This window comes from Siniperca chuatsi, linkage group LG14, assembly GCF_020085105.1.
Source record: "Siniperca chuatsi isolate FFG_IHB_CAS linkage group LG14, ASM2008510v1, whole genome shotgun sequence".
NCBI classification, from domain to species: Eukaryota; Metazoa; Chordata; class Actinopteri; order Centrarchiformes; family Sinipercidae; genus Siniperca; species Siniperca chuatsi.
In genome coordinates this window covers 14,262,387-14,288,614 of record NC_058055.1, presented here as the reverse complement: position 1 = coordinate 14,288,614, position 26,228 = coordinate 14,262,387, and the positions used below count along the sequence as shown (strand labels likewise).

Below are 26,228 nucleotides of genomic sequence, written 5' to 3'. Positions count from 1 at the left end.
TGGTTTTAGATGATTACCTTCAAAATCAGGTTCTGCAGTGTGTTGCATCAGTCACATACGCAGGGATTTGTTATGAAGAAACGATGTCCTACAGGCATCCAACTGCCATGCAGAGTGAGAAACTCAAACTCTTTAGATACATTTACAGAAGCTTTGGGGGACTTTCTTGTATTATCTTTACGTGGGCGTTGACTGAACCACATTATGATTAACATTTAAATTGATTAATGTCTGTGGTGTGAGACGTGCTTCTGGAAAGGTGATAATGTCTGCATAGATGTCAAGGTCTAAGACATCTCCACAGCACCAGGACATAGTTCAATACTCTAACCTTAGAGTTATGGAATAGTTTAAAAAACTTTGACATTTGTAAAAGTCACTGCAATTCCCAAAGTTGCACGTGGTTGTAAAATCTTCACTTGAAAGGTCACACCTACTTTAATTCAAGAGAAGTGTTTCTTTCCACAAGGTCCCAACTGTTGGAAGAGTCTGGTGTTAATACCACTCTTACAAAACCTGCTCTGCATATGCTGCATGCCTGCCTTAAAAATAGTCACAGTAGGATATAAAACATCACACACACATCACCCCAGTTTTTTGGGTTTTTTGTTTTTAAGTTCAACACAAATGTTTATTTTTGGTAAGATAAATTGGTTCCCTAATAATTTTACCCTTATGTCATGGTTTCATTCAGTCAAATTTAATTCATACATTCTAAGCCTTGAGACATGCTGTCAAGCATATAATTTTTATAATACAGTACTTTGCTCGAAATACTTGGTATTCAGATGGCATTCTCAGATATTACAGTACATTCTAATTCTTAAAACTGCGCTATTTGTTTTGACAAGAAATGAGGAGATAAATACAGCATTGATCATTTGGAAGCAAAACGTGTACAAAATATACATCAGGTATAATCATGAAAAAAAAACAAATTTGGAGCAAATCTACAATTTTAACTGTGCAAAAGGTGGGATAGTCGGAGCACAACATTTCATTTCTAAGTTTAAGAGTCCCAAAGAATGATTGCATTTCTTCTAACACAGTTTATTCAGAATAAACTCCATATTATACAAGTGTGGACATTTTAGAGATCCAACTTTCCTACTCAAACTACATAGAGCAGCTTCATTATCACACAGACAGAGGAATATATCTGCGAAGATAGCATTTACTCTGATGTGATAGTGGTGGACAAAACAATGCAGTCATTTATACGATTTATGAAACCAAAGGATTGAATGACTCTTACCAAACAGTGTTGAATTAGAAGATGTTCACAACTGTGGTCCATTACGGTGACTTGATGTGAGTGGTCCACATGAAAGGCTTTATGGGTGAGATTAAGCATGGTCACACCTGACTCCTATCTTATTGTGTGGTGTTATTTCCCAGGGGATTTCAGTGCAGTTCAAGTGTCATCATCTGATGTGATTGAAAGTTTACTAAAAGTCAGTTTTCCCACCATTATCATTCAGTTCTTGAGTGAAAAACTGTGTGTAAAAAATACTTGAAGATTCTTTAGCATTCCAACCTATATTATGACCAATAAAAAGGACGTAAACCCGAGAAAAACAGCCAAAATCAAGAACGCTGACAACTACGAATGAAAAGGGAAACACCGCAATGTTGAAGAGTAGAGGCCAAAGTTCCATGACAGCAAAAGAGGCGACTGTTTAAAGAGGTAAGGAATGAACTGTGAGGCCTTGGATTCAGCTAAAAATAAACACTATGTTTATATTTTAATTCCTCATCATTCATCTTCCTCCTCACTATCGGTTCCCTCTTTTTTCTTCTCGCTCTCCTTGGGCGGGGTGATGGGGGGAGGAAGGTCCAGACGAGCCCATGACATGGGCTCGGATTTCTTCATGGCTATCTCGATCTTGGCGGCCATCATGGTCACTGTACTTTTACTCACATCTATCACCTGCAAGATAGAAAACAAGAGTGAGTTATAAGCAAGTCATGTTTTAACAGGTGGAAAGTTTTTAGGCGTAATTACTGCCATTTTCAATACCTAGTGTAGATCGGTAACATATCAAATAAGATATATATTATCACTCACAAAAGTATGTTATATTGTGGTATCTTGAATTCTGTACAAAAAAGTTATATATATATATATATACACACACACACATATACACACACACACACATATACACACACACACACATATACACACACACACACACACACACAAAGATAAGGCCCATCAAAGTACATCAAAGTAGTACATCAAAGATAAGGCCCCAACAGATGAGGGAATGTCTCAGGCAATGGGGAACAGAGGAAGAGGTGCTGGAGTGATCATCATGGGAGGACAAACCCCTACATGGGATGTACCACCGGAACATAACTGAAGTGGCTGATATCAAGAAATCCTACCAATGGCTAGAGCGGGCCGGACTGAAGGACAGCACCGAGGCACTCATCATGGCTGCACAGGAGCAGGCCCTGAGCACCAGAGCAATAGAGGCCCAGATCTACCACACCAGACAAGACCCAAGGTGTAGGCTGTGCAAAGAGGCCCCTGAGACAATCCAGCACATAACTGCAGGGTGTAAGATGCTGGCAGGAAAAGCATACATGGAGTGCCATAACCAAGTGGCATAGTGTACAGGAACATCTGCACTGAGTATGGATTGGAAACCCCGAGGTCAAAGTGGGAAACACCTCCAAAGGTGGTAGAGAATGACCGAGCCAAGATCCTGTGGGACTTCCAGATCCAGACTGACAGAATGGTAATGGCGAACCAACCTGACATTGTCGTGGTGGACAAACAGCAGAGGAAAGCCGTTGTGGTTGACGTGGCAATACCAAGTGATGGCAACATCAGGAAAAAGGAACATGAGAAACTAGAGAAATACCAAGGGCTCAGAGAAGAGCTGGAGAAGGCCTGGAAGGTGAAGGCGACAGTGGTGCCTGTGGTCATCGGAGCACTCGGGGCAGTGACCCCCAAACTGGAGGAGTGGCTACAGCAGATCCCTGGAAGAACACCAGACATCTCGGTCCAGAAAAGTGCAGTACTGGGAACAGCAAAGATACTGCGCAGAACCCTCAAGCTCCCAGGCCTCTGGTAGAGGACCCGAGCTCGAAGGATGAGACCACCCGCGGAGGGTGAAGGACGAAGTATTTTTTAATATATAGTAAAAACACCATATAGCAGAGGTCACAAAACTTTTTACATGAGGTTGAAAGTGAAGCCGTACTTACTCCCCACAAGCTGATTTTCTGATCAAATTCCTTCTCCCCCTCAAATATAACATGGATGTTGAGCTGAAGGAGAAACGACAAATAAACATTAGGTTGAGAAGAACACAATCAAAAACTAAGCAGAAATCATCTGACAGACGATAGTATTCCTCACCATGGTGCTGTTTGCATCCACGTAGCTTAGCTCTGGGATGGCGTTCTTGGCATAGATAGAGATGATGACCTGCGCCCCGGTCTGGTGCCAGTCAAACCGACAAGGAACCACTTTCTTACCCTTCAAGGAGATATCAGATAAACATTTGAAGCCGTGTTAGATCATTTGACACACAAATTCAGCCATTCAGTCTCTATCATGAAGCATTGTCTCCACTGTGTACCAGACACCACTAGATGGAGTCACAGCTGAGTTTCTCTCATGCAGACCTGCACACATAAGGGATCACTTGCTGTAAAATGGGCACACCTACCGCATCTTTTTTCCTCCACAGATGTGTTCCCTTGGTGCAGCCCTCTTGAGAGAGGAAGGTGTTAAAGTCTGAGGTTTTCCTCTTACAGCAGCTCCAGTATTTCATCCTGGAGATGAAGGAAAGACATATACACCCGCTGGAGTTTTAACAGTCAATAACTTGTCACTCAGGAGAACCAGTAAAGAAGACTGGAAAGGAAAACACTAGTGTTGCTCTTCAGGCTTCTTTTACAGTTTCCAGAGAATATCTACTATTTCATGTCAATACAGTGAAATGCAGAGATGGAAAGTTAAGGGTTTTTAAGCATGATTTTTTTTTTAAAGAAAAAAGATTCATGATAGGGTTAAAATTGATCAGTAACACGAACCCTTCATGGAAGATAGGAAATCCAGAGTGATATGAGCACACATCCGAATCGCTTGCAGGTCCATCAAAACTCTGAAGATAACAGCAGAAGTGTGGTTCAAAAGACTGAAGCAGATTGTTTTTGTTGCCAAAAATACAAAGAGGGCTAAATTGCACATGTATGGTTCTCCTCAACTAATGAAACTCTTAATTAATAGTCATGGGATTCCCAATTAGTTATTTGAACTGACAAGTTTTAAAATGATTTCTCCAGTACGGTCACCTCTTTGCAGTTGAATGGCGGCATGGAGAAAGATCTCTTAAAATCTATTGCTTATTAAAGCATTTTTAAAATATTATTGTAATGATAGAGATGATAGAGGTGAAAGTATACATTTTCTAGGAATGAGTAATGACTACAATTTATTTTTTAAAGTACCAATTTAGACCCTACCAAGACCCCAACTGATTAATCAACTAAAAGCAGGCAGCCCTTGAGAGAATATCTCATGGCTTTCAATCAAATCAGTTAAAGTACAATTATGTAAATTATTAACGTCCCACTCCAAGCTTCTACAAAACCCAAGTCAATGTAAATGTTCCTCACAATTTATTTTCTAATCTTGGGGTTTCCGCTCTGACAGGCCAAATTAGCTTAAGCAAAAAATGTTGCTTTGCATCTGTCTCAGGGCAAATGTGGAGGAGGCGGCAAAGGAGCTGTATCTACTTCCCCTTACCCACAGCGTTTAATGATATCTGTTCACAGAATTATTCAAATATGTGAATTGAATTCGGCTTAGAAATTGAGAAGAAGACTTAGTGGCAAATTCCACAATTTCAGCATGAATTTAAAGCAAAATGTAAATATTTAAGCTGCTGTTGCCAAAACCCTACAAAAGTATGGATAAATATAGAGATTTTCCAACACCTTCAGAATTTATTCCACAATGGTTTCCCCAGTATACAGTGACACATTCACCTACTTTGGTACATCCTCCATTTTTACAGGATGTTCCAATCTTGATCTCGTCACTATCTTCCTCTAGAAAGTCAGAGACAGAAGGAGAAACACAAAGAATTGACACCCATACTCTGAAGAGCATCTAAAAATGCATCCAAAGTTATGATGAGTTGTCCTGTCCCTGTCAGCTTTTACTCAAATGCCATTATGTGAAGGACACAGGTGAGGGCAAATTCCCAGTGGCCATCCATTAACTTCAACTGTCAACATGACCTTCCTGTCTACTATAACAAGAAGTGGATGGTAGTCTGTGATAAAGAGGACAAAAAAACCCAACAGAAACATGGAAAAGTAAACAGGACAAAGAAGGGGACGATAAAGTTATGTTCTCACCTTTCTTCTCTACCTCATTTTCAGACAGATTCATTTTCTCCAGAGCCTGCTTCAGAGAAGCAGAGACTTTCTGCTGCAATCTCACTATCGGCTCATCAGCACTGTAACAGTGACAAAAAAAAAAAAAAAAGGCATGAAACAATAACAAAAGGGTGAGACAAGAAGTCTTTTTAAAATTAATTTGTTATTTGAAAACTATTTGGAAGGGTATTGCGGTTTTTAACTTTAAGTAAGGAATACATTATCTGCAAAATCACTTCAAAATTAGGTCTCAGCTACAAAGCCAGCCTAAGACCAATACAGTACATGAAAGGAGTTTCACTATTCAGCAGTAATCGCCTCATCAGTCGCTTGTCCACTTTCTTTTGAACTCTGGTGGGAAGTATCCAGGGTAAAAGACTAGAGAATGCCGCTGACTATCCTGTGGATCCTCAGTATATGATTGATGATTTCAGGCTGATTTAATACCTCTGATACTATACCTATCCTTTAATGCATTTTATACTAAACCAGAATAATTCAGAGCAGAAGGTAGTCCCCGGAGCTAATAAGGATATACCGTCTTAAACTGGAAGCCCCGCTGATATACTGAATGGAGAAAAGTGTGGGTTTTTTGGCCTGTTTCCTTCCTTTAAATGTGATTTAAACAGTGCGTATTTAAAGTGTTGATATAATAAAGTCTTTGACTCTCCAAAAACATTTTTACTTTATTTAAACAGGAGTTTGCTACACAAATAATAAGAGCTTAGGGTATTCCTATGGTATTGATCAAAATATAAAAAACTATGTTTAAAGCCAATTGAACAACCTGGGTCTGCGTATCGCCTCCTGAGGCTTTGGTGCGGAGATGATGTACTCATTAAACTTTGGTTTTTGGTCATCTGCGTCTTTCTTTTCTCCTGATGAGGACACATGTGGTTTCACCGGCTCAGGGGGCTTCTCCTTGTTGTGGGGACCTTTTGTACAACCCTGTGAGGAGGAAAGTCACTGTGTTGGACTCGCAAACAATATGGCCACAGCAAAGGTGGGGTGGCAGTCAATACCCATGAAAACAATAGACAATGGAAACACCATGGAGAATTAAAAGTATGGATTCAAACAGAAACAATAACTTACAACAATGCCGAGGAAGTCTGAGAAGTCAGTGGTTCTTCTCTTGCAGCAGGACCATCCCTGGAGAAAGTCAGAGAGACATTAACTTTGACCAGATCACAAGACATAAGCTAACTGTGCTTTGTCGGGCATTTTACCTTCAATGCATCGTGGAATACTGGGACTCCTGGATGATAGGTGCAGCCATCTGTGAAAACAACACACAACTTTGATTAATTTAGAGGAAAAATATGTGGTGATATAGGCATTTTGAGAATCAACAACTACAATCTATAGTCATTTTCAACAGTTTGATGGGCACCAACCCCTTCTTGGTTTAGCACTACAACATCAGTGATATCTTGTCTGCGCTTGCTCCTCCTTTAATGAAAGGTTCACCTCTCAAAGGACTTGGGTCAGCAGTGTCTGATACTGCCTCCAGGTGTCCCCTGTCAAAATGACTCGTTGCGGATTGAGGGGCTTACGGTTGGATAAAACTCCAAAGTGGAGACTCGAACGGGGCAGTTTGAAGTCATTTTAGAAACTGAACAGTAAAAGGTTACACTGGTTTATTAATGTGCACTCAGCTGGTAACTGTATTATTCCAGCAGTATTTGATGGCTGTGTGGGGTCAAGTCTGCCCCTAACAGTATTTATCATAATGTACTCAGGCAAGTGTGAAGAAGTTTTAACTCTTTATTGATTAAAATTACCTAATGTGCTGAGATGAATGAATATAGGATAAAACACAAAATAAAAATGCCTTTATTCTCTCTCTCTCCCTCTGAAGGCAATTCAGAAGTTAACAGAAAACACAGAGAAAGTAATAAAGAGTAGGATCATCCTTGGTGTTTAGAACAAGAACTGATCACAAGTCCAAAAGTGACATTGAATAATTCATGGTTAAAATGAACAACCAAACTACAGACTTAGCAAACTAGAAAACACAAAGGATAAAGAGAATTTACGCTTTAGTAGATAATTTTCAATACTCAGTATTAAACTTCAGTTTGATAAAAAATTGATTACATATCATGATCTTTTACATATAACTTAAATGATTTAAATTTGTCCTTGTGAAGTACAGTACACAAAATACATAGATAAATGATTAACTTGGGCATTATTTGGAAATTAATTGGAAAGATTTATTAAACTCTCCTTTGACAAGCCAAGTTTTTCAAACTAGAGCAAAATCTAAATATGAGCAACATAAAAGCCAAACAAGACAAAAGACAATCTGAAATTGACACAAGATCACTACACATGAAAACTTTATATTAATACAATTTTAAACTAATGGACTTATGACACATTTGAGATACCATCAGAATGTCACCATTTGAGATCAGCCTTAAATGAAAAGTACAGCATGCTTTTTCAAATGTCCAATTTTAAGAACTACCCTAAAAGACAAATCCCTGTGGAATGAATACATACATTTGGCTGGGTGACACTATAAATCAAGCATTTCCCTTATAGTACAGCCTGAGTTGTGCTTCTTCCATGCTATTGCTTTAGATACACCTATTAGATACCCCTAAAAGGTGATAATATACTATGGAAATTAGACTTGACTCATTGCGTATTGCCAGATACACAATGTTCTATTACTTGAAGACAGAGGAGGACATTTCAAATGAAAAGAATCAAGGGACTCACAGAGGTTTTGTCGTGGGAGCTGAAGACAACAATACCACCTTGAACATTAAATTATATTTAGATCAGTGGCTTCATATAAACAATGGTTTCATGAGCAAACTTTGTTAAGGAAACTCAAGATCAAGAAGTGATTTATCATGACAACGATCTTATCTCCACACATGTAAGTGAATTTCCCAGTGGTTTTGTTGGGTTACTGCACTTCTGGAAGTACACAGGTTTTTTATAAAGAGAGTAAATAATTAAATTTGTATATGTTATCACCTAAATGTGTGAGGAATTAATAATTACAAATCCATCATTTCTCACATAAAAACAGGATGATATACGCCATAAACTGTGTGCCAAACCAACTCAACCATGGCCCAACATGAGAAAAGGCATATGAGATGGAAATAATTTGTTTTGCTTGTGATGATGAGTGGTGTTTAAAATGTCTTTGTCCCCCGAGGCATCTTTTGTTACATTAAATCAAGGATTTGGCCAATGTTTTGGAGAGGAATATGCACTGTAAACATATCATGACTACATTTGTCAAATGTCCTGATTTCTAAATGAGGCCCCTGGTTATTGGGGAGGCTGTTCCCACTTTCACAGACTGATATTTACTAACCGCTGGCAGGAGACAGTGTGGGTTCAAAATATACTTTAGCTTTCCTCAGGAATAAGCCCTTCTGGTAGTAAGGAAAAGGATTGGCTCATGAATGCATCTTACTTCTTTCCATTTCTTCTGGGTTTCTCAGATTTTATGCTCCTTGTTTTACATCTTTGTATGCTGAAGGACAGACATGCCATAAATATGAGGTCTGTAATTATAAACCTAGTATACATACATAAGGAGTTTCAAATTTCCTTATGTATGTACATTGTGGTGACTATTTTAGCATCTATATCAAGTTAACTGCCTACCTGTCTCATTGGCCCTCCTGTTCTCTTCAATTCAGTTTTATAGTTTTTGCAGTATCTATCTATCTTTTGTGTTAGCATCTATTTCATGTGGAACTTAACGTTACTTGCCAACCCATAAGACAGTGGCGATCTTTCGAATGGAGATATCTGATCTTCAGACAGCTCCAAAAGCTGTTAGAAAACAAGCCATTTGATGACTATTTCAACCACTTAACAACCAGTCCAGCGGACTCACGTTATAACTGTTGCTTGATGAAATTGTTAAACACAGACATAACGTTATTTTCTTTTAAAAGTGGAACCTCACTGTTGACTGGTTGCTCGGTTTCACGACTCTTCGCTGTCTTTCGAGTTGTTGAAAAAGTGATTTAACGTTAGCTGTTTTCGAAATAACACGTGTGGTAACATAGTTATGATTATGGAATAGCATTGAGGAATGTGCTTATATAGTCTACATAAATAAAACGTTGAATGGCGTGTTTCTTTAACTGTAACTTTTAACCGCTTACTGTGTGCCCTGTCCGGGACAATGGTCTAACGTTAACTACCCTCGAAGATGCTAATCACAAGAGCTTAACATGCTAACAACATCGTGATAAGTCACGTTAGGGCCACGTGTTAATAGCTATCTGAGTTATCAGCCACAACAGTGTTGATGAATGAAGTTGATAGTGTGTTGGGTCCAGTCAGCTAACTAATATCAGGTTAGCTACATGGCCCACAAGGCCTGCTCGCTGTAGAAATTTCCAGATGATCAGAGGTTAGCTTGCTAACAGACTGGTGCAGGGCACAGCGATAGTTAACTAGATACTACTCACCGTCTGGGTTATTTTCCGGATCAAATCGCTGTCCACATCCCTTATTATAACACAAAACGGACATGGTGGCGGGTGAAACAAGTTTAACTGGTGGCCAGATTTGTAACTAACCACTAAAAGCTCGTGTGTGAGAGATACAGAGCGGCAACCGTTCTCTTAAACTGCTGTAGTGTACATTACGCCGGTCTCACTTCCGGATGTTGTCGGATACACTCGGCAAAGATCGGAGCTTGCCCAACCCGCCTCCTCCATCCTGTGAGCGCACTGTGGTCCCACAGAAGCGACAACTGATGCTGATCGCTTCCAAACTTGCGTTAAGCGACATGGTCTTTATACCACATTTATCTCGGACCTTAACCTTCCAGCAAACGAACACCTAACTGTTTTACCGTCAGTTTTGTTTTAACTATTGCAGATAAAGCCAAAATAGCCCACTGCACTCAGGGTTACTGTAGACAGGTGCATGAAACTGGGGCAATAGCTATTTAGTTTTACGAGGTTGGCTGCAGCCTAGTAGACAACTGCCTCTCGGGAAATGCTCACATGAATTTTCCATTTCGCTCATCACCATCGACTTCTGCGCGGCTGTTTTGCGCGTTTTGCTTTTCTTTATTTTTTAAATGACTGTCGGAGAGAGGATGGGAAATTATTTACTTCCACTGATCACAGCTGTTTCGTCTAAAGGTAGGACACGCTGCGATATGTGAGTGAAGTCTGTATACATTATAGTTAATTAAGCCACAGACTGTAGCATAATAAACTGCACGGAGGCAAGCTCTATTGGATCTGCATCAGCATCAACACGGGAGACGATAAATGAACCCAAAGGACCTCCCGGGACAGTCTCCCTCTGGGGAATGTGATTTGAGTCGTTAAATTCTGACAGTCTATTTGGTGCTGATATTAATCTATTATGCTCCTATAGGTCCTACATATAGTCATATAGCTCAAATTTCATATCACCAGTTCTTTATTTTTTATTATTTTAGTTTCTGTTGAAGTTGTATAATGATCAAGAAAAGCTACTGTATTACAATGCATACAACATTCTGTAGCCCATACAATATTTAAAAGCATTTGCAATTGAAAGAAGAAAAGAGAAAAGGTTTTTAATTAGGTCATCTAATTTTCCCTCTCATTTTCCCTTCTGGCAATTATTAAATGCATTTAAACTGTGCATTTGAGTTAACCTGATGATAACTTTTTAAAACCAGACTGTTTCAAAAATTTCTAAGAAGTGTAATTTTTATGAGTGCACAATGATGTTTCTCAGACCTCTTGTCCTAGTTACATTTTCTCTTGTGAAAACATCACAACCCTGGTAGTCACTGGCTAAAGAATATCAAGTCCTTGTGTCTTTTAGGCACTCTTTATTGTAGTAACAGTGATGGTTCCTGATCCCTGTTATTTCATTTGTTGACATGATATGTTTCACTGGGGCTGTGCTAGTGTGCTGTGCTTCTGTTGCTCCTGAACCTTTCAGGTGCAATATTCGATGTTTGAATGCAAACTGTTTGAGCGCAACATTGAATATGCTGTCATATCCCTGTAGTGATAAGCAGTACCCCTGAAATGTCTTTGTAACTCTTATCTCACAGTTCTCTATCAAATTTTTAGCAACTCACCAACTGAATCCAGATCTGTTTTTCTTTGTTATTCTTTCCAAATATAGGGTGACTGGATGATGGAATAGTGATGAAGCCTAATCGGTGGGGAAATATGCTTCCTCTACCCAGCATCTCTCTTCTTTTCCATTTTATTAGCTTTTTCTTCCTCCTCTGTTTCCCCTCAACCCATGTCCAGTTCCTGCCAGAACCTAGGGCAGGACAAGGCCTGCTGCTCTTCACCCAGCCTGCCTATAATGCTTCCATTTTTGAGAACTCTGCTGCAAGAACCTATACTAGAAGTGAGGTCAAAATGGGCATCATTCTTGGGCCACCTCGGTCTTTAGACATAAAATATTCCATTGAGTCTGGAGACAGTGAGGGAATCTTCCAGGCTGAGGAGTTTGTAATGGGAGATTTTTGTTTCCTCCGTATACGCACTAACGGAGGCAGTGGTGCAATATTGAATCGGGAAGTACAGGACAATTACACACTGACAGTTAAGGCATCTGCTCAAGGAGGTCTAGAGGCCTTAGCCACTGTTTATATCAAGGTCTTAGATACCAATGATCTCCGACCTCTCTTCTCCCCAACCTCCTATTCATTTGTTGTTTCTGAGAGTGCCCCTCTGGGTGCCAGCATAGGACGTGTAACAGCCACAGATGCTGACATGGGCTCCAACGGGGAGTTCTACTACTTCTTCAAGAACAGAGTTGAGCTTTTTGCTGTTCATCCGACCAGTGGGGTCATCACCCTGACAGGTCAGCCTAGGATGGACAAACAAGACCGATTTGAGCTGGAGGTGCAGGTGGTCGACAGAGGGATGAAACTCTATGGGAACAATGGTATTAGCAGCACCGCAAGGCTGGTCCTAACTGTTGAGCGGGTTAATGAATTTTCTCCTGTTCTCAGTGCAGTTTCTGTTGTTCCATCATGGGTGGACAAGAACCCAGTCTATGCCATAGTGACTGTGGAGGACAAAGACGAGGGGGTATCTGGGGATATAGAATGGGTGTCCATTATTGAGGGTGACCCCTTTGAGCAGTTTGTGGTTGATCGATCGCCGGTCGGGAATGAGTATAGGGTTAAAACATCAGAATTGGTCGACTGGGATACATTCCCTTATGGCTGCAACTTAACCTTCCAGGCTAAAGACAGGGGTATACCTCCGAAGTTTTCTAATACTCAAGTTGTTCAGTTGTTGGTTACAAAGCCAGACCCAGTGTTGGCGAATTTTGAAAAAGATGTTTATGTAGTCAAGCTGAGTGAAATAGCTCCCCCAGGCACTATTGTAGAGGTGGTGAAAATCTCCCCAGCTCCTCTGAGTGTCAATTACAGCTTCAGCAGCCTCTCAGATCCAATGTACTTTGATATAAACCCTTTGACTGGAGTTATTATGACCACAAGGCAGCTGACAAGGATATCACAGGATTTCATGGAGATGGAGGTGGTTGATATTATTAGTCAGCAGCGAGCAAGGGTCCAAATCCTCATAGAGGATGCTAATGACAACTCTCCAGTGTTCAACAGGCCATTCTATGATATTGCAATCAACGAGAGCTTACCTGTAGGCACTGTTGTTCTTTTAGTGTCTGCTGTGGATGATGATAAAGGAGAGAATGGGTATGTCACCCACACAATAAGTGGTGAACAGTCTCTTCCATTTACCATAGACCAGGACACAGGGGAGGTGAGGATCACAAGAGACCTGGACTTTGAGTCAGCAGATGATATCTATATTTTTGCGGTGCGGGCCTCTGATTGGGGTTCACCCTACAGAAGGGAGAGTGAGGTTAATGTCACCATTCGTCTAATAAATATTAATGACAACCAGCCTCTTTTTGAGATGGTTTCTTGCAGGGGGATGATAAGCCGTGATTTTCCTATCAGCCAGACTATTGTCACCTTATCAGCTGTGGACATGGATGAACTAGGAATGGTGAAGTATAAGATACTGTCTGGGAACGAGTTAGACTACTTTAACTTAAATCCAGACTCTGGGGCTTTGTCATTGAAGAGATCGTTAGCAGTGGCTAATTTAAAAAGTGGGACATTCAATCTGAAAATAGTTGCAACAGACGGAGAAATGTTCTCTGATCCTACATTTGTGAATGTATCTGTAGTGAGGGGTAGGATCCCACCCAGGGGGTTCAACTGCAAGGAAACCAGGGTAGCCCAGCTGCTGGCAGAAAAAATGCTCTCAAAAGTGTCTGCTATGGCAAGACCAAGACCAGATGAAAGATATACAGAATTTTTCTCTATGAACAAACAGGCTCCACAGTTTGAGGCCTTGCCCACTAGTATTCTAGTGAGAGAAGACCTCGCTGCTGGTGCCAGTGTATTTCAGGTGAGAGCACGAGATGGTGACACAGGCTTCAATGGCCGTGTTCTCTTTTCCATATCTGATGGCAACAAAGAAAACTGCTTCAATATCAACATGGAGAATGGGTTGATAACTGTATTGCAGCCACTAGACCGTGAACGATTGGATCGTTACTTCCTTAATATCACCATCTACGATCAGGGTGTTCCTCAGATGTCCAATTGGAGACTACTGACTGTGATCATTGAGGATGCGAATGACAATGACCCCCAGTTTGATCAGGGCAGCCTCTCTGCTCTTATTTCAGAAAACTCGGCCATTGGTATGGAAGTTATTACCATCACTGCATTTGACAGAGACATGGATCAAAATGGACAGCTCTCCTACATAATGCTGACCAGTGTCCCTCAGTTTGGTATTGACAGCGAAACTGGAAGTGTATTTGTTGCCAGCCACTTGGACAGAGAAACCTTCCCAATGTTCACATTGATGATTGAAGTGAGAGACAAAGCTGAAAGAGGCACTCGACGGTCGTCAGTGACTACTTTAAGTATAATAGTGGAAGATGTCAACGATTGCGCCCCGGCTTTCATCCCTAGCAGCTATAGTGCTCGCGTACTGGAGGACCTCCCGCCAGGAGCTGTGATTACCTGGGTGCAGGCTCAGGACCCCGACATTGGCCCCGGTGGACAAGTCCGATACTCCTTGATTATTGACTTCAATGGCACTTTTGAGGTAGGTGATGTCACAATTTACATTGTCTATACTGTTGCATATGCTGATCTTCTTTTTATTGGCAGTTTATAATGTATGGGATTGTAATGCTTTGTACAGATCGATGCTGTGAGTGGAGTGTTGAGGATTAGGAAGGAGCTGGACTTTGAGAAACAACAGTTTTTCAACCTGACAGTACTTGCTGAGGACAGAGGAGTACCCACTCTCATCAGTCAGACATTTGTGGAGGTGGAGGTACATAACACACACACACACACACACACACACACACACACACACACACACACACACACACACACACACAGATACACAAATTTGTATCAGAACAAATTCTAATGATCAGTTTAATCAATTAAGCATTAACATTTATCGTTTTGTTGGTTCAATTCAAGCTTCCAATTGCTGTGATGTGATACAATGTGCCAATATTTACATGTTTTCTTTAATGCTCCCCCAGTTTTTATTCTCAGCATAGAAATACCTGTGTAACATTCATGGTACACTAAAACTCCCCAGTCTAACCCACAACAATGAAATATAGTGACTGTTTAAGGACAAGTTGCAGGATGCCCCACAATTCACTTCAGTTCACTTCAGTTCTGTTGAAGGGACCATTTAGGATACATTAGCAAAGTAAGTAATTTATTTGCCAAAATGTTTTCTTGTCAGGAAATTATGTTGTCAGTGGGCATAAATAGCTGCTAGCCATAATAATATTATATAATAATTATTATACAATAATAATATTGGTTTATTGGCCTAATGCTATTCTGCTCTCACATTCATACTGTATGATGCTAGACACATCTGCACTCAAGTTTTCAGTCAAAATTAAAGTGAACCATTACATTTCTTCAGGTGGTGGATGTCAATGAGAATTTGTACGCACCCTACTTCCCTGACTTTGCTGTGAGAGGCTCAGTGAAGGAGAACTCTCGTGCAGGCACAAGCGTCCTGACAGTCAGCGCTAAGGATGACGATAAGGGACGAGATGGCGTGTTGAGGTACTCTGTCAGAGGAGGCAGCGGACTGGGCACTTTCACCATTGACGAAGACACAGGTGTGACACAAGATCAATTTCGAAGCCAACTTATGTAAAGTGAAAATCCGATAACTTGCAGTGCCATGCGTGGAATATCAACATCCAAATGTATTGCTAATCTGCTAATCATTGCATTTTTTTATATAATTGCATGATTTTTTTAATGTATGTGTATGTGTGTATTAGAGGGAGAGAGGTGAAGAGAGTGTGAGGTACAGTGAGAGTCAGTGGGTTGATGGGGCCTCACGTGGGAGCTGTGTACTGGGAGATCATTACTGTAATGAGGGCAGCATGGCAGCTACACTGGTTGGGCCTCAGGCCGCTCAGTACAACTCATCCAGTGCTGTGTGGATAACATTGATCAAGGCTCTCCTGCACAGCACCACCATCCTTTCCAAGAGTAGCGAATTCACTGTGACTTATTTAAGGAGGCCTGACCCAAAAAAAAGCGTGTCGTTGTCTCCAACTGTCCTGCTGTGTCAAACCGCAGCTGAAAACATGTTGATCCAAACAAGAAGCCGTGACTCACTCACCCAGGGATAAAATGAATCAAATACCCAGTATGAAAATAGGACAGTTCATATTAGTTCATACTGGCTCGTGTACAGAATGAAAGGCCAACTATATATATATATATATATATATATATATATATATATATATCTAGGTTTTTTTCTAGCGTTGTCTAAATATTTTCCTCCAAGTTGTTGTAAATGTTAACAGTCATGTAAGAACCATGGACATGAAGATATTATATATACTTAAATGTCACTCTTAATGCTTAACATTGTTAGAAACTTAAACACGTCATATGATTTAAGTTGGTCTTACATCAAATTTTTATTAAGGTAATCTTAGAAAGCTCAAGTGACATTGCTAACAAGTGAGCAAAACCACCAAATTTAATAGGTGTTCTTGCAATATAATAACATGAACAGCTGGATAAGATCTTGGCATTTGCTATATTTCCATTAGAGAAATAGGAGTTCTGTGGGCACAAAGATATTACCTTGAAGACCCCACCCCCATTGACAGCCCTGCAAATACCAAGTAAGCAAAGTCTGCATATTTGAAATTACCATGGGAACGAAAGTAGGTGTGAGTGAGAACTCTTGCTTTCTCATCAAGGCTCTTTGCAGTCTCTGTCTCTATCAATGGTGCTGAAGCTTTTAAACATACTCTCTCTGTGTGTCACTCTCCATGGTGCTGAAAAAATTCAAACTTCAAGCGCCGAAATCAGTCCCTAATTCAGTCATCTCTCTTCCCTGCATGATGCTGTAAGGTACTCCATAGTGAGTAGTATTTCATAATCACAACTGATGCTAAGTGTTGCCGCTGACAGGTCTTGTATTGCATATAAGCAAGCAAAGGTGAGAATTGTAAGAATTCTGAAGCCTTAAAGGTGGGGTATGCAATTTTGGAGAAATCCAATACCATGATAAATACCATGATATAGAGCGAACAACGACACAGCAAGTAATGTAACTAACGTTAGCTAGATTGTGGGTTAGCAAATTGTCGCTACAGTCGCTGTTGCGAAGCAGAGAGGACGAGACAGTTTCCAGCTCCAGACAGTGATACTCACAACTCCCCTGCTACTATAGCTAACATCACAACAACAGCATATCTTGGCAAACTAGAAAGTAAGTAATGTCCGTGGGCAAGTCATTTGACGTTACCTGACACACAAATCATGGCTGGAATGGCTGGAATAGTGTTATGTGTCCTGCTCTGAGCCACTTTGTTTGTTTCCCATTTACAGAGCCAGGGCTGTGTAAAAACACAGTTTTTTTTTCCAGCGCACACACAGAACCGACAGCTAGCAGACCATGAGGAGATACTCGCTGAATTTGACAGAAAGACGTGTATTGGATTAGAATCACATACCCCACCTTTAAGGCGGAAGTCACTATTTCACTGTTTAAAAGGAAGTTAGATAAGATGCTTATTGATCCCCAGAGGGGAAATTCAGTTGTTGCAGCAGCACAAGGACATAAATAAGTACAGATAAATAGAGGAATGTAAGAAATAATAGTTATTAGAAATATATAAAATAAAAATAAGAATAGACATTAAGCACAATTAAACTCAAAATTATGAGACAAGCAGTACATACAGCACCCACGATCAGTGTTGTATTTAAACTAATAGTGCAGTACCGTGTCAAGCAAAGTGACATAGTGGTGTGATTAGTAGCAAGTAGTCTCTAGTATGTCACTTTTCTGCCTGCTGACAGTATTTAATTGCTATTGCTATCTACATTGCTATTATATTTAACAAAATGAATTTTGTTGCATGAATAAAATTTTCATTTTTAATAAAACCTTTAATTCTACCAATCACTATCTAATCAAGTAGCAGCACATTAATAACAAGACATACAGTAGCAACAGGTGATAATATCCTATTCTTATTAACCAATGCATTAGACCTAATAGGTCGGGATCAGAGACTACCTAGTAACTAATCATAAACAGATTTACTTAAAATGTGTAACCCTATAGAATTCAGTTAAAAAACATTTTACTATTTAGCAATATAAACACTTAGATTTTTGAAATGACTACTTGGGAAAAGTGAAAAATGTCAATTTAAACCCAAATACATCACTAGTAGTTATATAATTAGACCAATAATCTATAGTATAGCAACTAGTAAAATCAATTGTCACTAGTAATTGGCAGTGTAGTGACCAATGAGTGGCTCAAAATGTGGTTAATTTTAGCCAGTAGAATTTATTTTAGCACTTATTTTCAGGGATCAAATGAGTGTAAGTGTTCTTCTTCTGGCCCCTCTCTTCACCGCTTGTCACACTGGTCCGTACTGTACATGACTTGCACTGGAGGCCTGTATTGACCTTTAACTAGGCTAATTAGTATTGACTGTAGTTGAGAGAGAAAGTGGGAGAGAAACAGATGGACACATGGAGAGAATATCTCTTGCCCTCACTCTCTCTGTATCTCTCTCACTTCACATATATAACTATGTATACATAACTCATATGTATAGTGTATATACTGTAAACAGTGTTACAGTACACAGATAGATCCCTACAGTCTTCTGTAATAGTGCTTGGTGCTGGTATTCACTTCAGAATTAAAACCTCTGTAAGGAGCATCACAGCCAGCGAGGAAGTTTATTGAGTGCAGATTTTCCAGGGGAAATCATAGTGCTTGTTAGAGCAGAAAGTGAAGGGAGAGGGGAGTGGAAGTGAAGCGAAGAGAGGAAGGAAGAGGATGCAGGGGAGTCTGGAGTACATAAAAAGTGTCAGAAGAAAATACAGCTTGTCTTCCTCCCAGGCCTTTTCGTATATATTTTTTCTTTTGGGAAGTTTGTTTTTTAACTGTGCCTTTTGTTGTTTCCCCCCCTAATATCATAAGCAAGTGAAAAGCCTCTGACCAGTGCCTTTTTTTTGTATCAGATTAGAAGACACAGTAAATGCATGCCAAGTTTTCACTCATCAAGTGTTTCATTTTATCTTGTAGCATAGAAGTCAGTGTTGTCAGGCGTGGACAGAGTAGCACGGCTGTGTCCTCCCACCACGCATTTAGCTGCCATGTTGAGTGGCTCAGCTCTGACTGCTTGTCAATCTGTGGCTCTTAGTATAAGTATGTGAAGAGAGAGTGTGACAGACAGTGAGAGGGAGTAAAAGGGATAGAGAGAATGAGAGAAACTCTTTTTAGCCTGTCTTAACCTGTGCACCCCCCCCCAATTTAGTTTGTAAATTGGCTCTATGATGCATCTTGTGTAGCTCATAACACCCCCATCTTACCTGTCGTGTATGAATGCCCCCTTTTCCCACATTTGATATTTAGATGTTTAAGATGACTTAGTCCTACATGGGTGGAAGGGCTATTTATCATAAAAGAAGTAGGATCTTCTCTGGCTTAAACCCTTAGCACTCCTGTACTTTGAACAAAAATTGGTATTCTTGTCATTGGCTAGAGGGAAAGCAAGCCCTGCAATTTCTCATTGGGCAGCTGTCAGCAGCCACTGCTCCTTTATTAGTGGGTTTGCAAGCTCCAGGATTGTCACAGTCAGGATAAAGCATTCTTTAAGCTACAGGCAAGCACGCTTTTAAAAATTATTCTATTCTGTATTTGTTAAAAATTAACAGGCTATATTTTTTGATGTCTTATTTTTAGCCACACACAGAGCTTTTCAGTTTTGTCTCAAGATGCAGAGAAATACACAGTATTTTCTAATCAATCTTGGGATTGATTATTTGATATGGTGGCATTAATTAGATAGCGGGGCCTCAAAACCTGTTTCTCAAGAATGGAGAAGTTGAATAGACATGACAGATGGATGTAAACCCAAGCATACTGTGAACTTCTAGATTAGAAAAATACTCTGTGACCCTTCCATTTTTTTGTTCACTCTTTGATGTGTGTTATTTATGGTGAGAATGGATGCTGTCAAGTCAGATTTATATTGAATTCACTGAATAGTGCCTGTCGGTCTTAAAGTTCAAAGAGATTTGAAACAGCCAGCTCTGTTTTCCTCGTCTCTCTGTCGAGTTATCTGACAGAGATGAGATGTGGTTTGAAAAGGACATGGTCAAGGACGATAGAGCAAGGATGTGTTTCAGAAAACACTTTTACTATGCATTGTGCATGCCCTGGGCCGCTGCTTATTCATAATCTGACATATACATACACTTTCAGGTGATAAGGTAACACCTTTGCCATGCAGCTGAGGAAGCTGCAACAAGACTGACTCAAGTACACGAAAAAAGGCCACATAGTTACACCTCTAGTCACTGACTTGTATGCTTGTATGACTGTAACCTCAGTGTGTGGGGTTTGTGGCTGAGTGGAAGGCCAAGTTAGGGAACAGCAGACATCTACTGTGTGACAGGAAATCAAGTTAATTTTCCTGTAGCCCAAAGAAATTAATATATGTATGAAAGGATCTATTTAATATTTTAATAATCTAATCAGAAAGGATCACTGACATGGTACTTGTGCTCAAGTTCTCTAGTTAGAAGATTTTCAGTGAACAACAACATATTTTTATGATTATTTAGATGATATCCTGCAAAAATGTTTTTAATAGGGTGGCTGAGGTTAGGAACGGAATCAAGCAAGAGTGGCACTGAGCATGTTTATCCCAGGGGCGTGGAGTCTGGCCTGAACCGTCTTGGCTCGCTCTGCCTCCCAGGAGTCGCGGACAGAGGCCTTCATTTATTTTGGTTAAATTAAAGGAATCCCCGATTTGGTATTCTCTTTGCACTTCATGGCTAAGGAAACACAGTTTTTGATAAAATATATTGTCTCACTTGTTAAGTTCAGTACAAAGTAAAAATACCCAGAAAACAAGTTTACTTACCTTACTGCTTTGCCCATTTGTAACACAGTTAAAAACAGTTATGGTGTCATGGTAACAATGTGGTTTGTTCAAAATGTACATAAGATGTGCTAAATGATCATTAATATGAATTTGGCTTGACAACAGGCTCCACTGCAACGATAAGGCCATCCAACCAACACCAAATACTACTCCTACTGCTACTACCACTACTTCTAATACTAATTCTAATGGTAATACTAACACAATGTCTTTAATTATGAAAAATTTAATAGCAGTGATAAGATTTAGATAAGCATAAAAGAGCCAAAGTAAATATACACTTGGTCACATGTCCAGTCTCAGCTCTGTGTAACATCTTCTAGGGGAAATGCCAAAATGCATCAACTGCTCACTTTGCCCTTATGATGAGTCAGTCTATTTATTCCTAGTTGACTTGTGTTACTTTATGTTAATAGAAACAATGCAATTAGATATCTGTGTTGTTTTTGATCCTGACGTTAGGTTCCCTTGTTTAAATAAACTGCGTCATGACCTTGCACCATTGTGCTTCAGTGCTCTTGGCAATGTTTAGAAATGACATGAATTAATCCTAAAATTTAGAATGCAAAACTCACACACGTGTGTCATTTTTCGAGTGTTTTTATGTGGACAGTCCTGCCTAACTGATATAAAAAAAAGAAAGAGGTGCCCATGTGTCATCCATTGTGAGTGTTATCTTTGTCCCTCAAGAGGTCACCAAAGCTGTCAGCTACTCATCTTCCTTAAGGCCACTAAACACACGCCAGTCAATGTGTGTAAGTGTCTGAGTGTCTGTGTGTGCGTCTTTATTGGTGTAGGGCAGTTCAGGGTACGTTTGGCACTGAGCGAATTGCAGCGGGAGCAGTTTGGTCAGCTGTGATTAGCTGTAGAGAAGCTGAAACATTGAAGGTGACTATAGCGGCACCACTAATAGCTGTGAATGTCACTGAAGCCAGGACACAAAGTTAACTCTAAATTTGTGTCTTTGCCTCTGGAAACTTAGTATTCAAAGATCTTTTAGGGATGTATTCTGCTGATGACACCCACACTGCCCCTTCACACACACACACACACACACACACACACACACACACACACACACACACACACACACACACACACACACACACACATCTAATAGATATGTATTCTCAGTCCCAAGTAACAACTGCATTAATCTTTCTCTCTGGTTCAACAGGGGTGATTTACACTGCTGGTATTCTGGACTGTGAGACCAAAGACTCCTATTGGCTTACAGTCTATGCCACAGACAGAGGGGTTACACCCCTGTCAGCTTCTGTTGAAGTCTTCATTCAGGTACCCACACTCTGCTGCCAATATTCATATTATACTATTATACTATATATATATATATATATATATATATATCCTCTATATATCCTATATATAGAGGAAATGTCTTTTGATTTTCAAACATTACGACATCATCATGCTTAATATATTTAGACAGTTTTTTGTAACTCTGTAAATTACAGGCAGGGAATTTATCCCAAATTAATCAACAATGGGCCAGAAATGTACTGTAAAAGCAAGATAGAAAACAGCTAATCTATGTTGAATTACTAATTCACACCAAAAGGTTTGTACAGCAGCTTCTCAGCCATCACATTCCGCAAAGGAGCATGCCTTTTTAAACCCTTCTTTCAAGTCTACAGGGGGGGATTGTTTGATATTTGAAAAGATAGTTTGGGTGGAGTATTCCTCGTTTAATGCCACATTATTTTCCACCATATCCAACCACATTTTCAACACAAATGATTCAGTTTTATGTCCTCTCTGCTTCTACTTTATATTTATTATATATACCATATTTGGTTATACACTCAGCACTCCTGATATTATGCAATTTTCAGACATTTAACATCTAACATCTTTCTACTCCAAAAATGATGATATTGTAAGGGTGCTGCTAACAGATTAGCTTCTTTGTCTGTATCTGTCACTGATACATTCTTACAGCCTGCAAACATGTAACTACAGGCTTGTTTTAAGGCTTTTAGTGGTACATCCAAAGTAACAGTATAAGGCTGAACAATCAGTGTGTTACTCTCTAAAATACCAATGGTGCTCAGTGTAGTGGATAACTATAGCAATGCTCAGTCTGTAAGCAAGAGATACACACTGGAGGGAATTATCTGCTTCAGCTTCTATTTTATTTGATACTAAGTAATCCACTGTCTAAACACTCACATCACTGCTCACCCTTTGGGGAAGAGTTCAGCAGTGTGTAAAAAAACAAACAGCCTTTTCTGGCTCCGGGATATTCAGGTGTGGCGGTGTGATGGGGTGCTTTACTCCTGGCCTCTTCATCACAGACAAAAAGAGATTAATCAGGCACAGGTGCTCCTCATTCACCGGCTGAACCATCTTGGCTCTCTGTGCCTCCCAGCAAACACTCAATCAACGCTTTGTTTGCCATAAATATTCTAGATCTATGCTGTAAGAAGGGAGATTAATTTGCAGTGCATTTAAAGTGTGACATCTATGACATTTTCTGGTGAATAAATTTCCATTTTGTGATTGATAACAGATCAACCCAGACCCAGTCCATGCTGCATTTCATGAGTTGTTGATTAACAAAGATACTAAAATCTGCAGATTTTCCTCACAACAACGCAATATTACCATACATGCTGATTTAGAAGGTTTTATCAACACATCTATTGCCAATTCAGATCCAACTCAGATATAAAAGACAGTTAAGATAGATACAAACAACACTGCTTACTCCTGTCCCTTGCCCAATGCCTGCCTTCTCTCCCTCTCTCCCCTTTGTCTCTCCCTCTTTCTCTTCTTTTCCCCTCTTTCTCTCTCAGGTAGAAGATGTCAATGATAATGCTCCCCTCACCTCGGATCCTATCTACCACCCAGTTGTCATGGAGAACTCTCCAAAGGATGTGTCAGTCATCCGTATCCAGGCGCAGGACCCTGACCTCACTGCCACGCCCAGTCGTCTGAGTTATCGCATCACTGCTGGCAACCCGCAGAATTTCTTCTCTATCAACCCCAAAACAGGTGAGACTTGCAAACAGCCACACAGTTTCAAATAATTCAGATATCTTGGTAACATAATTGGCAGTATAATGTGGTAGACTAATGGCATAATTAATAATGTATCCTTGTAAACAACAGTCTTTTGTGCTTATATGTTTACATGCCTCTGACATTTTCTTTCATCATGCACCTCCTACTCCATGTTCATTCAATAAAAGGCTTTGGTTCCCACACAACAAATTAAAAAGACTTTTGTGCCCACACAGTCAAACATCTAGGACACTGATGAGCCGCCCAGACAATCTTCATCGCACTCTTAACTGAATATTGCTTCCAGTCTTCTTTAGGGGTGAAAGCTCTTTGCAATGTACTTGAGAAAAATTAGTCTAGTTAGTTTTATATTAAGCCAGTGTGTGGGTGAATATCTTCTAATCATGAAGGAGTTTACAGTTAAAAAACGTTTCTTTCTCATTACTCGTTTGTTCCCCCAGGGAGGGCCTACTAGTTTATATCTATGCATTCTGTGATATATAGTAAGATGAATAAAACATGCTTTTCTCAGAAAGTTATAAAAAGTCTAAAGGGAAAACCAAAGCTGAAGTTGGCAAAATGTTTCAGGAGTTTGCTTAGATTTGGAATTAGGTTTGTATTCAAAAAATGTTGCCAACCACCATATGGGTTCACCATAAGCCCTCTACTATGGGATCAAGACAGGGTCTTAAAGAGTCTGAGCTTGTGAAATGATGCTCAGACACCCTGCGGTTGTATATTACCTCTTTTGAGCCTGTGGGAAATACTGCATGAGAAATTAAAGCCAGTGAATGTGTAAAAAACATTTGGGCGAGAGATTTGTACCCGGTTCCTGTCCTGATCAATTTTACTTTAATGTGTACATGTAGAAATACCCGTCTGTTTCTGTGAATGTAGCCTAATTGGGTGGCAAAACTTGCCCTCTGATTTACATAATAGTCAGTGGGTAGTTCTATTTTTGTCTAGTTGGATTGGGCTGTAAAGATGTGATCAGGTGGAACTCACTTGTGAGTATATAACATTGTAACAGGCTCATGATGAACAGTAAAAAAAGGGATCAAAATTGATGCAGCAGCACCAGAGATATCGTCTTTTTTGTTCCAAGCATTCCTCTTCCTTGTCAAACCTGGTGCCTACATTACCTACAATGCAACTCGACCACCGACAGCTTGATTTGGGAGATTTGAGATTCGGATGTGTTATGCTAGTAGTGGCTAATGTAGCCTTGAGCTGCTAGCCTACAGCAAAGATGAGGAGTGGGCTACACTAAGCTCAGTTCTTTCTAACTCCACACACAGAGATTTTTTTCATTTTCAAACTTGTAGTTTTCCGCCTCAACTGCAGCCGACTCAAGTGACATCACTTGAGGCAATTTATTCCATTTCGCACAGCTCTCTCTGGAGCCACAAAAGGCTTTATACAACATTTTTCACATATACATTAGTACTCCCAAAGAACTGTAAACAGACTTTGATGTGTAAAATCGGTGGAGTTCCCCTTTAAATTTCAGACACATTGTAGGAACTTTGAGCTTTAATTTTATACAGTTTCCTGCTTTTAATCAGTACCCACAAGGTCTTCTTGCTTCTAGAATTTTTGTGTAACGTTACTTTTGAGACAATTTGTACACATATTTTATTTATACATTCTCAACATGTTTCTAGAAACACAAATCTTTTCTACACATCTGTGAATTTTATGTGCTTGCAAAATCTTTTTTTAGACATTCATACTCTGGAATTCCTCATACATTTTTTTTTAACAGGGTCACAAAAGATGATTTATAACTGCAGCCTGTAAACTAATGTTGTGAATCTCACATTATGTCTAAACATCATTTCAAAACTCAAAATCTTTTAGTCCCTGTGTAAAACACAGGATCCCTGTCAGAGCCTGTCTTGGTCACATACGTTTAACTGTCTTGCTGTACTACAAAAATATTTTAAAATCTTTTATTTTAAGTCATTCTGATTTATTGACAAAATATCCACATTTGAAAATGAGAAGAATTACCTTTATATATGTACAGAATACAAACATTATTAAAGCAAATAAATTTAGATGTGTTTCAGTTTTAGCTGCCAAGTTTGAAGTCTAGGGAGGGCCCCATTCATTCTCAGAACAAGCTTTGCTTGAAGCTTCCATTAAAGAATTATTGAAGAGGTGAAATGTTTTATTCAAATCCAGAGGGGAAAAAAATGAAGTCTTTTCTGTCTGTGCCCTAGATTATGTTATGAGTCTTTCAGTAAACAACAAAAAGGCAAATTTCACATGTTACAGGA

General features: G+C 39.7%; 2 protein-coding genes across 2 annotated transcripts in view; one reads left to right on the top strand and one right to left on the bottom strand.

Annotated features, from left to right (window-relative positions):
- Positions 1 to 609: 609 nt before the first annotated feature.
- chordc1b (cysteine and histidine-rich domain (CHORD) containing 1b) lies at positions 610 to 10,068 on the bottom strand. The gene is made up of 11 exons (XM_044222241.1): positions 9,867 to 10,068; positions 6,636 to 6,685; positions 6,502 to 6,558; positions 6,194 to 6,354; positions 5,386 to 5,486; positions 5,015 to 5,073; positions 4,054 to 4,124; positions 3,687 to 3,792; positions 3,374 to 3,493; positions 3,220 to 3,282; positions 610 to 1,930 (listed from the first exon to the last, which is right to left on the bottom strand). The coding sequence occupies exons 1-11, from the start codon at positions 9,928 to 9,930 to the stop codon at positions 1,757 to 1,759; spliced, it is 1,026 nt and encodes a 341-aa protein (XP_044078176.1). The 5' UTR covers positions 9,931 to 10,068; the 3' UTR covers positions 610 to 1,756.
- Positions 10,069 to 10,254: 186 nt separating this feature from the next.
- The window catches only part of LOC122888174 (protocadherin Fat 3), a 65,147-nt gene continuing 49,173 nt past the window's right edge, over positions 10,255 to 26,228 (top strand). The window contains exons 1-6 of the mRNA XM_044222240.1: positions 10,255 to 10,550; positions 11,539 to 14,528; positions 14,628 to 14,762; positions 15,387 to 15,588; positions 22,100 to 22,218; positions 23,739 to 23,937. Coding sequence (XP_044078175.1) covers positions 11,562 to 14,528; positions 14,628 to 14,762; positions 15,387 to 15,588; positions 22,100 to 22,218; positions 23,739 to 23,937 — 3,622 coding nt within the window. The 5' untranslated portion in view covers positions 10,255 to 10,550; positions 11,539 to 11,561. The remainder of the gene's footprint in view (positions 10,551 to 11,538; positions 14,529 to 14,627; positions 14,763 to 15,386; positions 15,589 to 22,099; positions 22,219 to 23,738; positions 23,938 to 26,228) is intronic.